Below are 12298 nucleotides of genomic sequence, written 5' to 3'. Positions count from 1 at the left end.
TAAAGCATCAAACTTTAATCATTTAACTATTTAGCTTAGCCTACCTGTACAATTGCAATTTGCTGTACATACCACAGTCATACTCATGCAAAGGCTAGACCACAGCTAGCCTAGGCTACTGTACGTTCTGTCCAAAGGATCTGTCAGTAGTATGGACACAATATTGCAGCAACATAGTTAAGTGACTTAACCAGTGAGATTACAACTTCTGAACTATACCCTTTGATTCTTTGGTCAAATTCTGATGGAGGTTGGTCTCCTGTACTGGTTGTAACTTGAAGTGTACTGTGTTACTGTACTTAGTGTTACTGTTACTGTTAGGCATAGCCTACAAGAAAAAACAATTCAAACCAACATTTTATGAAATTGTATTTAGAAGCCTAAGTACATTTCTTTTGTTCTCATTATTCACAGCGAACTGAGCCAAGTTCATGTATATGGGAAACGACAACAAGACTCTTCAGAACAGTATCGAAAGTGCTCAACTTGCTAAAGGAAAGCTGAAGAGGGCTCATGAAGAACCAACTTTTTTCCACAGTTACCTGTAGTGGCAAACAAGGTACTAAGCTCAAGATTTTTCGGATTTGATCACTTGGCTGACTTGGCTGAACAGAAATTTACGGTGGGTACACTTTACATCTTACATATGGGCTATAGATGAAAGCTGCTCTGATTATGCCATATTTATTGCTTAGTATGTTGGTACATACAGTAACTCCCTATGTTCCCTCTTTAACAAAGAAGCCTTGACGAAAACGAAAAGAATTGCAATGAAAGAAGAAAGTTCTATTTTTTATTTTCAGGCATTTTTTAATTACATTTCCCATTTACTGGACATCCAGACTAAAAGTGTAATGCGACATGCAAAGTTTAGGAAATCATACTTGGTTTGAATGTTTTGATTTGAGACCTTTAACATTCCTGATCAAATATTCGGTGAAGTCACTTCGCTGAAGGATAGAACAAGGCCACAGAGAAATGTGTCAGAGTGTGTCATTACTGTTGTATTATAAGTGTTCTTCTTAGACTTGTTAGTTACCATATGTGTGAACCATCCTACACTGTATGAAAGCTTTCTAGTTTTACAAAGAGACCTTTTTTTTCCTTCTTTTTTTTTACATTCTTGAAATTTTTTACTGGACATGAGGACAGTTGAACATTCTTAGTTGGGATATTTACAAACAAAAAAATCTGTCATGATCTAATAAAATGCTATAGACTAACAACAGAATTTTAACTTTTTGTTATTGCCAGGATATGCCATTGTTTATATGTTAACAGCGCAACGCTAATCTCAGTGTGGTAGTGATACTTTTTCATAGGACTGCATAGATTTATGCAATTCTCAATGATTTTTTTGGCTGATATTCTGAAACATATACTTTTGTACAATTTATTGTATTAAATTTCTGAAGGAGGATTTTTTTTTGTTTATCTTTCAAAAAAAGCTAAGTACCAGGGACTGTTATGGGATTCATATGTCATGTCGCCAAGTGGCCCTTCACTTTGCTACTAATAAATAATAATAATATACAGTTCTTATAAAGCGCAATAAACATTAAAAACATCTCTATGTGCTGAAAAAACAACAAAAAAGAGCACAGAAACCTAGAAAAACAACACAAACAAAAATAGAGACAAAGAGTAGAAAGACAAATTAATTGACGAAACAGTGACTTTTATCTAGGCCACTTTGCAGAGGAATGTTTTCAGTTGTTTCTTGAAATGTTTTGTGGATATAGATGTGCAGATATTGACTAGTGTAGGATTCCAAAGCACCGGGGCGGCAACGGCAAACAAGTGGGCTCACATAGGTCTTTGTGCGTGCGCGTACTGGAACAAGATTGTTGGTAGGAGTGACGTTTCGAGCTTGAAGTCCCCGAGGAGGAATGCACGGGGTCAACATATCGCTACTAGTGTAGAAAGTACAGTTTATTTTGAGAAGAACAATTGATGTGAAAGGCTGTTTGGGGATTGTATTTTAAATGACTTTTTAACACTGTTCTGTAAGGGGCCATCAGTTTGATCCATGGGTATGACAAATGGACCATTTTGCTTTATATACCAGATAAAAATATTTCCCAAAAATAAATAGGTACAGTACTGTACAATATATGACATACGTTTCCTTTAATACTCAATATTTAAATTTTGCAACCTTACCTCTAGTTAGCTATGTTAGTACATTCACATCATGAGATATTTTAAGGTATAGAATATAAGGAAATGGAACTTGATATCGATGTTGACACCCTCAAGTTGTCATACTGTACATACCTACAGTACCTACAGAACTTACACTTCGTGTACAGTATGTTCAATACGAGGGTGGAACTGTTGGGGTATCTGAGTGGTTTTTTGGTGGTTCAATGATGACAATTTAATGCCCACTGTTGAAAACATCTCATAATCCAGAAACAAGTATTTTATCTGATATTCAGTGATGTTTTTCATGCAAATGGCAGGCTATGAAATGATCGAAAAATTATCTGAGGTGCATTTGATGTTTGATTCCTTGCAGGAGGCAGAAGGAATCCATGCAATGTGACACTTGCTTGTAAAACAATGTAACCTGAAAATATTCATGGTGGATTAACGTAGTAATTTTTGTATGTGGATCTGTCTTATTGCGTACAAGAACAATTTCTGTCTGTGAAGTTCAATGGTCATTTAAGGTCAACATAGGTCAAAGTCTCAAGTGTTTGTTGAATGTTTGGTGGCAGAGCTGATTTGCTAGCTCAAAATTGCTAAAAGAAAATGTCCTTTTGATTCATACATTAATGTGTCTGTATTTCACATAGGAAGACTGTTCTTTCTGGATATTGAAACAGTTTGAAATAATTGGTCATGTAAAATCCTTTCTGGTCAGTGTTAAATGGTTGATGCCCACAAGGGTGTTCCACACATAAGAGCTGGAAATACCTGATCTTTTCTGGTTCTCAATTAATTCTTGGACAAATCTAATTCACTTGCTCTTCGTTGGTCAGATAGTTATAATTAATGTTGAATTTTTAGCAAATTCTATATGGCAAGGAATCACAAAGCCAACTGGCTTTCTGGTTTGTCGTTTTTATCAATCATTGCTTTTCAATCTAATTTCTGTGAATGGAAAGCCAAACAGGTAAAATTATCATTATTCAGCTCTTTTCTACAAATTTTATTCCCGACTCAGTAGAACCTCGGTCCATAAAATATGGGAACGATTGTAATCCAGGGTTGGTCCATGAATTCCGGACTCTCTCCCTGGAATGTCTTATCACCTTAGTGTACTGTAGTAAGTAACATATCTCACATTGTTACTGACCACAGTGCAGAACACTGTATTATATTGTACATGGTACAGTACAATAGGTTACTATGTCAGCAACTTAATCATGTGCTGACCATATTACAGTGTGTCTACACACACAGATTTGAGTAACTCAAGATAACAAAGTTAATTTCATACTTCCAACAGAAAACCGCACTTTCATGTAAACAGGAAGAAGAACTTAAATTTGTATATATCAATTCAGTTCCTTCATGTGTTTCTAAAAATAAAGGAAGAATTATCTCAAATTTTACTGTTTTAAATTTTAACGTCTAAAGTTGACATGCTGATTAAAGAAGTTGTGTAACCGGCAATCGGGGTCTGTAACCTAAATAGTCCATGGAAGTCTCCACAGGAGCACATGATGAAATTGGGCTACATATGTGGATTAAATAATTTTCTGTACTGGGATTTAATATTAAAATATGAACTTGCTTGAATGTTAATGGCAGAAAGCATTATGGCTCAGGATGCAAACAGCTCTGTGTGAAGTTATGTTTTCATACAACACCATGACCATTGTAGCAGCAAATATCTGCAGACACAGTATATATTTACTTTGCTCCTCGCCCACCTGTCTCCTCACAACCTTAGCACCCTTGTTCTACCATGCTAGAGTGAATCGGTAACCTTTTAACGCCCACTATGACCGGACCCCTCCAGTCATTGCCCTTCCTTCTCAATCTACCACCCAAAGTGTTTACTGTAGAATGTTCGTTTTTGAGGGGGGGGGGGGGGGCGGGTGGGTGTTTAATACTACAACATTTCCAGTCATGTACTGCAGTTTATGGTATAAAATTAGATTGGAAAGTAGATACATGTGGATTGAAACAGGTATAGTCAAGGTTAATGAAGGGTAATGAAGTATGGGCTGCTCAGGGATATTTTCATTAATTTATGTCAGGGAAGGGGGTGGGGGAGATAGAGAAGTTGGGAAACGAAGGTTAAGGAGTGTTCCAGATGCCCCCTAGTGGCACAGTAATATCACCCAATTTCACAAAATGGCAGTCCCTTGGCATGACTTTTCAACCAGGAAATCTGTAGTTGGAAGTTAAAAAATCAAATCCAAATTTTAGTTTACATAAAATTTGTAAACTCTGCTGTGTGATATTTATCTTTTGGTAATGTTTAAAGAATAATATTTATAGCATGACTTGGGTTAAAATATTTTCATACTGATAATTAATAATGTACATAAAAATACTTTACAGTACTTAGTAATGAAGAATCCTAATAAATCATCTCTCCCCGGCCCCCCCCCCCCCTCTCTTGCTTTTACTTGTTTCTTTTCTGAAATTAGTTCCTCATGAAATTTTAATTCTTTCTTTACTCAAATTATTTTCTCTTGAGAAAAGTAACCAATGCAAGCTCCTGTGGTCTCTCTGCATGGTCTTGAACTTCAACCAAACCACAAAAATGATCTCAGGAAAAATTGTCACTTTAAACAGATAATATTTGAAATGTCCTTGTGATTTCATACTTTTGATCTGTGAATGATATTACCATCCAAAGTTCGAGAGAGGAAATAGCCTTGCTGGCTGGATGATGTACAGTCTTTGCCATGCCAAGTGTATATGAAGCATTCATTGTGCATGGAAGTTAAGCGTAAGCTGATACTTTACACACTGTATTGCATACAGTACAGCACTGGATGTAGTTACACAGTACAGTACTGCCTGATACAGTACAGCACTGGATGCAGTTACAGCACTGTATTGTACATACAGACTGATACAGTACAGCACTGGATGCAGTAACAGTACTGTAATGTACAAACAGACTTATACAGTACAGCACTGGATGCAGTTACAGTACTGTAATGTACACACATACTGATACAGTACAGTAATGGATGCAGTTATAGTACTGTAATGTACATACAAACTGATACAGTACAGTAATGGATGCAGTAACAGTACTGTAATGTACATACAGACTGATACTATACAGCACTGGATGTAGTTACAGTACTGTAATGTACATACAGACTGATACTGTACAGCACTGGATGCAGTTACAGTACTGTAATGTACATACAGACTTATACAGTACAGCACTGGATGCAGTTACAGTACTGTAATGTACACACATACTGATACAGTACAGTAATGGATGCAGTTATAGTACTGTAATGTACATACAAACTGAGACAGTACAGTAATGGATGCAGTAACAGTACTGTAATGTACATACAGACTGATACTGTACAGTACTGGATGTAGTTACAGTACTGTAATGTACATACAGACTGATACTGTACAGCACTGGATGCAGTTACAGTACTGTAATGTACATACAGACTGATACAGTACAGTAATGGATGCAGTAACAGTACTGTAATGTACATGCCGACTGATACAGTACAGCACTGGATGTAGTTATAGTACTGTAATGTACATACAGACTGATACAGTACAGCACTGGATTAAGTTACAGTACTGTAATGTACATACAGACTGATACAGTACAGCACTGGATTAAGTTACAGTACTGTAATGTACATACAGGCTGATACTGTACAGCATTGGATGCAGTTACAGTACTGTATTGTACATACAGACTGATACAGTACAGCACTGGATGCAGTTACAGTACTGTAATGTATATTCAGACTGATACAGTACAGCACTGGATTAAGTAACAGTACTGTAATGTACATACAGGCTGATACTGTACAGCATTGGATGCAGTTACAGTACTGTATTGTACATACAGACTGATACTGTACAGCACTGTATGCAGTTACAGTACTGTAATGTACACACAGACTGATACAGTACAGCACTGTATGTAGTTACAGTACTGTAATGTACATGCCGACTGATACAGTACAGCACTGGATTAAGTTACAGTACTGTAATGTACATACAGACTGATACAGTATAGCATTGGATGCAGTTACAGTACTGTAATGATGTTAGTTTGCTAATAAGGCTCCTTTGTTGTATTTTATGTGGTACAACTAGTGTTCTAATTCCACTACCCCCCCCACCCTTCTCTCTCTCTCTCTCAAAAATAAATAAGTAAATAAACAAATCAATCAATCAATCAATAAAATGGCAAATAAAACTTACAGTAAGTTATTCTGCAGAAACCTCTATTTAATACTGTATTTGATAGAAATTTGAAAGGAGGGGCAGTTGGTGGAGAGAGAAGAAGAAGAAAAAGAAGAGTTATTGGAGGTGGGTTGGGTTGGGTGGGGTGTAGGGGAGCGCTGGTTGAAGGGGTCGGGACTACAGTAGATAATATAATAATTCTGTTAAACCTTTTTGTCCAGTTAATATTAATGCTGTCGATTACTGATAGTGTTTTAAAATATAAAATAAAAATAAAAATCTGTGATTGATGTTGATTCACTTCATTCATTATAGTGGTTTTTACTACTACTACTACTTTAAAGGGATACCCTGTTGGCAGACACTATAACACTTAAAGGGATATTCAGATGGCCGAAGTTGATTGCCTAATGAAAGTGTTGACAATTTTCTCGATCTCTCTGTCATTCCATATACTCATATATACAGTAGCGTATTGTATCGCAAATATATAAATTTGTCAAATTTGGTGCCATTTTGTGAATACATCTGGCAACAGCAAAGTTGTCATGGCAATTCAACTGCGAACATTCTAGTCCTTGTAATGTTTATTTATCCACTCCTCAAAAAAGTTACAATTTTTTGTTTCGTTTGTGCATAGATAAACATTACAAACATTACCCAAAAGCAATTTATACCTCAATTTGCCATGGTGACATCTGGTACTCAGTTCTTGCCAGATAAATTCATAAAATTTTTTCAATGAATTCTAAGATAAATTCATATCTTCGCCATGATGCAAAATACAGTACGAGGATGCGGTCTTGACCGAACGATGCGGAACATTTCCGTCACCTTTTTATCAGAGCAATCGATTTCAATCTCTGGAATGTCCCTTTAAGGTTTGACTCATAGCTATTGACAGTATGCATTGAGGGCAAACATGTGATGTCAATATCAATTTCCCATGATTGACGACCGACTGGTATTCCCTTTTGCAGATTTGGTAATCGATAAATTGCACAGAATTATAAAGCCTTAGAGAAACTGCACAATTTCAATATCAGCTGATGACTGTGTGTGTGTTGAAATTGGATACTGCCTTGGATTAATTTTCTGGTCTATATATATATTTTTCTTTAGAGGGGGGGGATGGTGGTGGTGGGGGGCTACACAGTACTGTACAAACGCGTAAAGATACTTTGCTTGATACTACTGTACTACGGTACAGTACTACTGTATGTGTGAGATGCAGTATAGTATAGTGTTATACTGTACAGATCGATTGAGTGTTGGCGATGTTGTTGTGCAGTGAAAATTCTCCATCGATAAATTACAATATCTCCGGCCACTAGGTTATAAGTACATGTCAAAATGCTCAGAACTAAGATTTCTGTTCCTAAAACACAACATACATTGAGAACTGGGTGAAATTATTCAGTACTTGCTTATTAACCTTTAATTTAAAGAAGGATTCTAGGAGGTTGCCTTAGTTTGTTTTATCAGGGCTATCCTGAGTAATAGTACTACTAGTGGTAGAAGTAGTAATACTAGTGGTAGAAGAAGTAGTACTACTAGTAGTCATAGTAGTACTAGTAGTACTAGCTGTAGAAGTAATACTAGAAATAGTAGTAGTAGTACTACTAGTAGTAGTACTACTACTATTAGTAGTATTGGTAGTAGTGGTGGTCATAGTACTGGTAGTAGTACAGTAGTATTCAATGAACAAAGTGCTGATAGTTTGCAGCTCATATGAGCCACACACAGTCAGAATTATATTAGATCAAACAAGAGTTTATTTGTGTAAAATGTGTATTTTCGGTAATTGAAGTGTGTTTCCCTTGGTTGAAGTGAAATATCTGGACAAGTTACAGCACATTCTCACATAGCAGGGCGAGTCTAATTAGACTAAGTATGCACGCTTTTAAGACTTAGAAATGTTAAATTTTACTCATTGTGGAATTAATTTCTCCAATTTCTAAATATCTAGCCTTTGCAAATATATACATTTTTCATATTGTGACAAAATTTTGATGAAAAATTCTGGGCAATTTCCTTGGCAATATCTTCACACAAAAAATGCCACCATACTGGGATCGTTCATGACGTAGCCTACTTGAGATGCGTCCCAAATTACTTTAAATGTTCTTAAATGAGTCACAAATTAACAATACTAATGTATCTTTTGTTTGAATGCAAACAAAGTAAATATGATTAGAAAGTTCTAGAAAGTAGATAATATCAATGGGGGTAATATTTTTATTTCATTCTTTACATCAATTGAACACAGACAATCCTACCAGCCATTTAAGTTTCTGCTTTCCTTACATCTAATCGTCTGTCTAAATTGACTCTTATTTTCAATGTCCCAATTAGGTTGACTGATGTCGTTTCATCACTTTTTTGTCATCAGCCTATCTTCCATGACAGTTCGAATATGAACAAAAAATACTGCTAGTATCGAAAGGTCAGACCCTGGAACTTTCATACAGTTTAGAACTTATCCAATAAAGTAGCTTGATTTCCAGCTGCTCTGTTTCCACTCGGTCCTCTCAGATACATACTGTACCTGTTCTATGTATATATGTTCCCGCTACCGATTTCATTGGTTCGTATTCCCATCCCCCCTCCCCATCACTCTCCTCCCCCCCTGGTACAGATTTCATTGGGTGATGGAGCATCTTGTTACTTTATTCTATTCTGACTTGATGATGAATAAACTGATCTCAGATGAGGTGATCAATCTTGAGACATTTGACGGGGACGGAGAGTGATTCATCCCTGAGAGTTTTTTGGGACTTTATTTTGGTTTGTTAAATTGTCAATTCTGAATAATTTTGGGCCACTGAGCGGCAAGTTTGTTTCTGAAGGGCAAATACAGTTTGTGTTTGCTAATAAACAATGATTGCTCTCTGGTTTGCAATGAGAGCAAGACACATTTTGCTCAGTGCACTGTAATGTCAACTTTGCAGTCAACCCTAGGACATCTCACAAAAGACTCACAAACTGTGACATGATTCCAAGTTATGCAAGGCAAAAGTTTGAGGGAAGTATAGATCTGTTCTTAACTGTAAAGTATTACACTATCGCTGTCAAATTTATATGCAATAGTCACTTAGACGACCTTCACAACTTTTAGCCACTTGATAAAAAACATGCCTGTCTTGCATGAAAAAGAAAAATCTACTAATCTGCTAAACTCAAATTGAATTAATACAAAAAAATCCAAACTTAATTTCCACTGTCAGAAAAATGCCGGGATATTTTGTATGTACTGGCAAACGGTAGATCCGCTTTCGCTTCCGTATATAGCTTGAGCTTGTAGGCTTGTTATCTGATGTTATTACTTGAATGTAAATTGAATCTAACATCCTGCCATTCCGTCAACTTCCTTCGATCTTATCCTCTCCGACGTAGACGTGACATAGACTGCAGTGTGCTTCATTCCTCACATACCCGACTCTGCTCAACACTCCATTTTACCTAGCCTTAAAAAACTTGATAACATTTTGGCTGAGCGCCCCCAATTACCCACTTCCAAGTCAACACCCTCTTCCCTTCCAAATCTACCATTCTGAAGGCTAACGGTGCAATTTTTCGACAGTCGTGGAGGTGACAGTTAGCCCCTGAAGAAGATCCTGCTTGGAATCGAAACGTCAGTCCATCTAACTTTCACATACTTACCTACTGTACAGAGGCTTTTTGCAGTACCAGGTACGTAGTTTGCTAAATATTACAGTTCTTTCTCTCTGTGAATATAAGGGCTGGTGGCATGTAGTACATGTCATATAGAATTTCACAGCTGTAGTTGGCACTTGGCAAAGAGGTGGCACTTGGCAAAGAGGTGGCACATGAGTAACCTACCATAGAGGCCTACAGTAAGTCGTGTATAGTGTATAGTGAAGTTTAATGTGTAGTATCGTGTACACGTACATGTGCACACACATACATACGCACACACACACATGTAATGCCATTTATGAAGGTGGACATAGTAAGCTTCTTAAACTTCCTAAGTTCATTTTGTAAGATTTTTGTTTTCACCTGTGATGACTTTTGCCTTGACATTGTTACTCATGAAGACACAATCCTAGATGTATCCTGGCTTAATTGCCCCCTCAATAGTGACTGACCTTATGAAAGATAGACGTAATGGAATACACAGGCTGAGTTAACAGTCATTGCAGACATGTACTATACACTATATGACTGGTTAAAGTCACGTAAGAATCAAGCCTTGAGCAGGATTTTGTTCTTGCATTCATGATTTTAAAAGCAACATTCTCAACATCGGTGTCTTTTCATTAGTCTCTCAAATCGGTTTGTTTAGATGCTATTATAAAACAGAACAATTTAGAAATAGACCATTTGAAGTTTAATTTGCTTAACAACCCTTTCCTGAACTTGTGTATGTATATCTAACATTCTGTAATGGCTTGCTTGCAGTTTCTGACGATTTCTATCAGATTGGGAAATAACAGAATTTTCCTATTCGATGTGGTCTTAAATAGTGTGTTGGATGCTGCCCAGCTCCTGAAGTTGAGTTATCACTGTTACAATAAATGCTGAACAAGTGAAACCCACATAGGATAGTACTCTTTGGTTGGAATGTCTGTTAAGTATGGCTGGGCAGCCTAAGCCAGAAGATAAGTTGTACAATTGAAGCAAAATATTTGACTTTACCAAAAAAAAACTTGATTTAGGGAAAATTGAGCTACAATGGGTGACTATTATGTATCTGACTTTCTAGCATAATTGCAGCCAATGTTGATGACTTTTGAATATGAAGTTGTACGTACTGTACAATGCATCTATATACGAGAACACAGAAATATCTGAAGTTACGTATATTTTGCAAAATTGTGGCCCTTTTAGCATATCTAGCCATCTTGTAACATTTGACTTAACAGCTCAGAATGCAAACTGTTAAAGAAGAAACTTGTGTCTATAGGTAAAAGAAAAACAAAAGTTAATATGTCATTACCAGATATCATATGTTAATTACATTTCAAATTCTTGTGTGCAGCAAGAATATATCCGTGATTGTATTGATTCAGGCTGTGATCAAAGGGGAAGTCCTGCTTCTAAATGTCAAAACTGAGATCTCAAGAATGGAGTTTGATGATACCTCCTCGGACAGTTCAAAGTGTCAGTACATAACAGTGTCTCTGCCTATGAAGAATGTAAATGTTAAAAGCATGACCTCAGTCACTTCAAATGGCATTCCCAGGAGAACTTACAACTGCAATATTAGTTAGGTAATGTTGGGGAATTCCGAGTTTCACTTCCTGCGTGTTAAAAGTATGTCATTTGTATCACATGCTGTGACAGTAATCCCTACTTGGATCCCGTCCAAGTATGTGAGAACGTTGTAATGTTCTGCAATAACAAGCAGGCGTGGTTCGTGTTGATGTGTGCTGCCTTCTATAGGATGCCTCAGGGTCCTTTAGCAAAAAACTCAGTAAAGATAATATGACTACGCTTTTGCAAACCCCACAGTTACCTGTTCATACTGTAGTATTGTACAGCACATGGGCTTTACAGCATACTGAACCTTCCTAGCTTACAGCACTAGCCCACCAAACTGTATGTTAGGTGTCAATATGCACATGCCACCATTAAAAAAGCAACTCATGCTATTTACTTTAGGTTGTAAATTCTTCTGAAATCTCGAGGTGCGTCCCTTCCTGCTCCCCTCTCGATCTCCTCCCATCCCCTCCCCAACCCCTCCCTTTTTCCTTTCTTAGGGTTAGTGCTACACATTAGCCCCCCTCTTGTTTTGCGCTTCCTCGTGTACTTAGTGTTAACCTGAACAATAGGAGCAGTTAAATGTTGGAGGTATTGAATATTTCTTCTAAAAAAGTTCAAACAGTTGAGAGTCTTTAATGCTGCAAAATATGATTAAGAACTTTCAACCAATCTCCTGTATCTCAGTCCAGTTGGGAAAAAGAAT

The 12298-nt window shown here is 36.9% G+C and overlaps 1 protein-coding gene across 4 annotated transcripts in view; it reads left to right on the top strand.

Annotated features, from left to right (window-relative positions):
* LOC139974700 (cytoplasmic protein NCK2-like) overlaps positions 1 to 12298 on the top strand; it is a 28683-nt gene that overhangs the window by 593 nt on the left and 15792 nt on the right. For 3 of the 4 annotated variants that reach the window (XM_071982029.1, XM_071982027.1, XM_071982028.1), the window contains exon 2: positions 415 to 559. In XM_071982029.1, coding sequence (XP_071838130.1) covers positions 514 to 559 — 46 coding nt within the window. In that variant the 5' untranslated portion in view covers positions 415 to 513. Of the gene's footprint in view, positions 1 to 414; positions 623 to 12298 lie in introns of those variants that run through there. The other variant, XM_071982031.1, reaches the window with a different exon arrangement.

Source organism: Apostichopus japonicus, chromosome 10 (assembly GCF_037975245.1).
Source record: "Apostichopus japonicus isolate 1M-3 chromosome 10, ASM3797524v1, whole genome shotgun sequence".
Taxonomy (NCBI): Eukaryota; Metazoa; Echinodermata; class Holothuroidea; order Aspidochirotida; family Stichopodidae; genus Apostichopus; species Apostichopus japonicus.
Note: the sequence above shows the minus strand (reverse complement) of the source record. Positions and strands in the feature narration are given on the sequence as shown.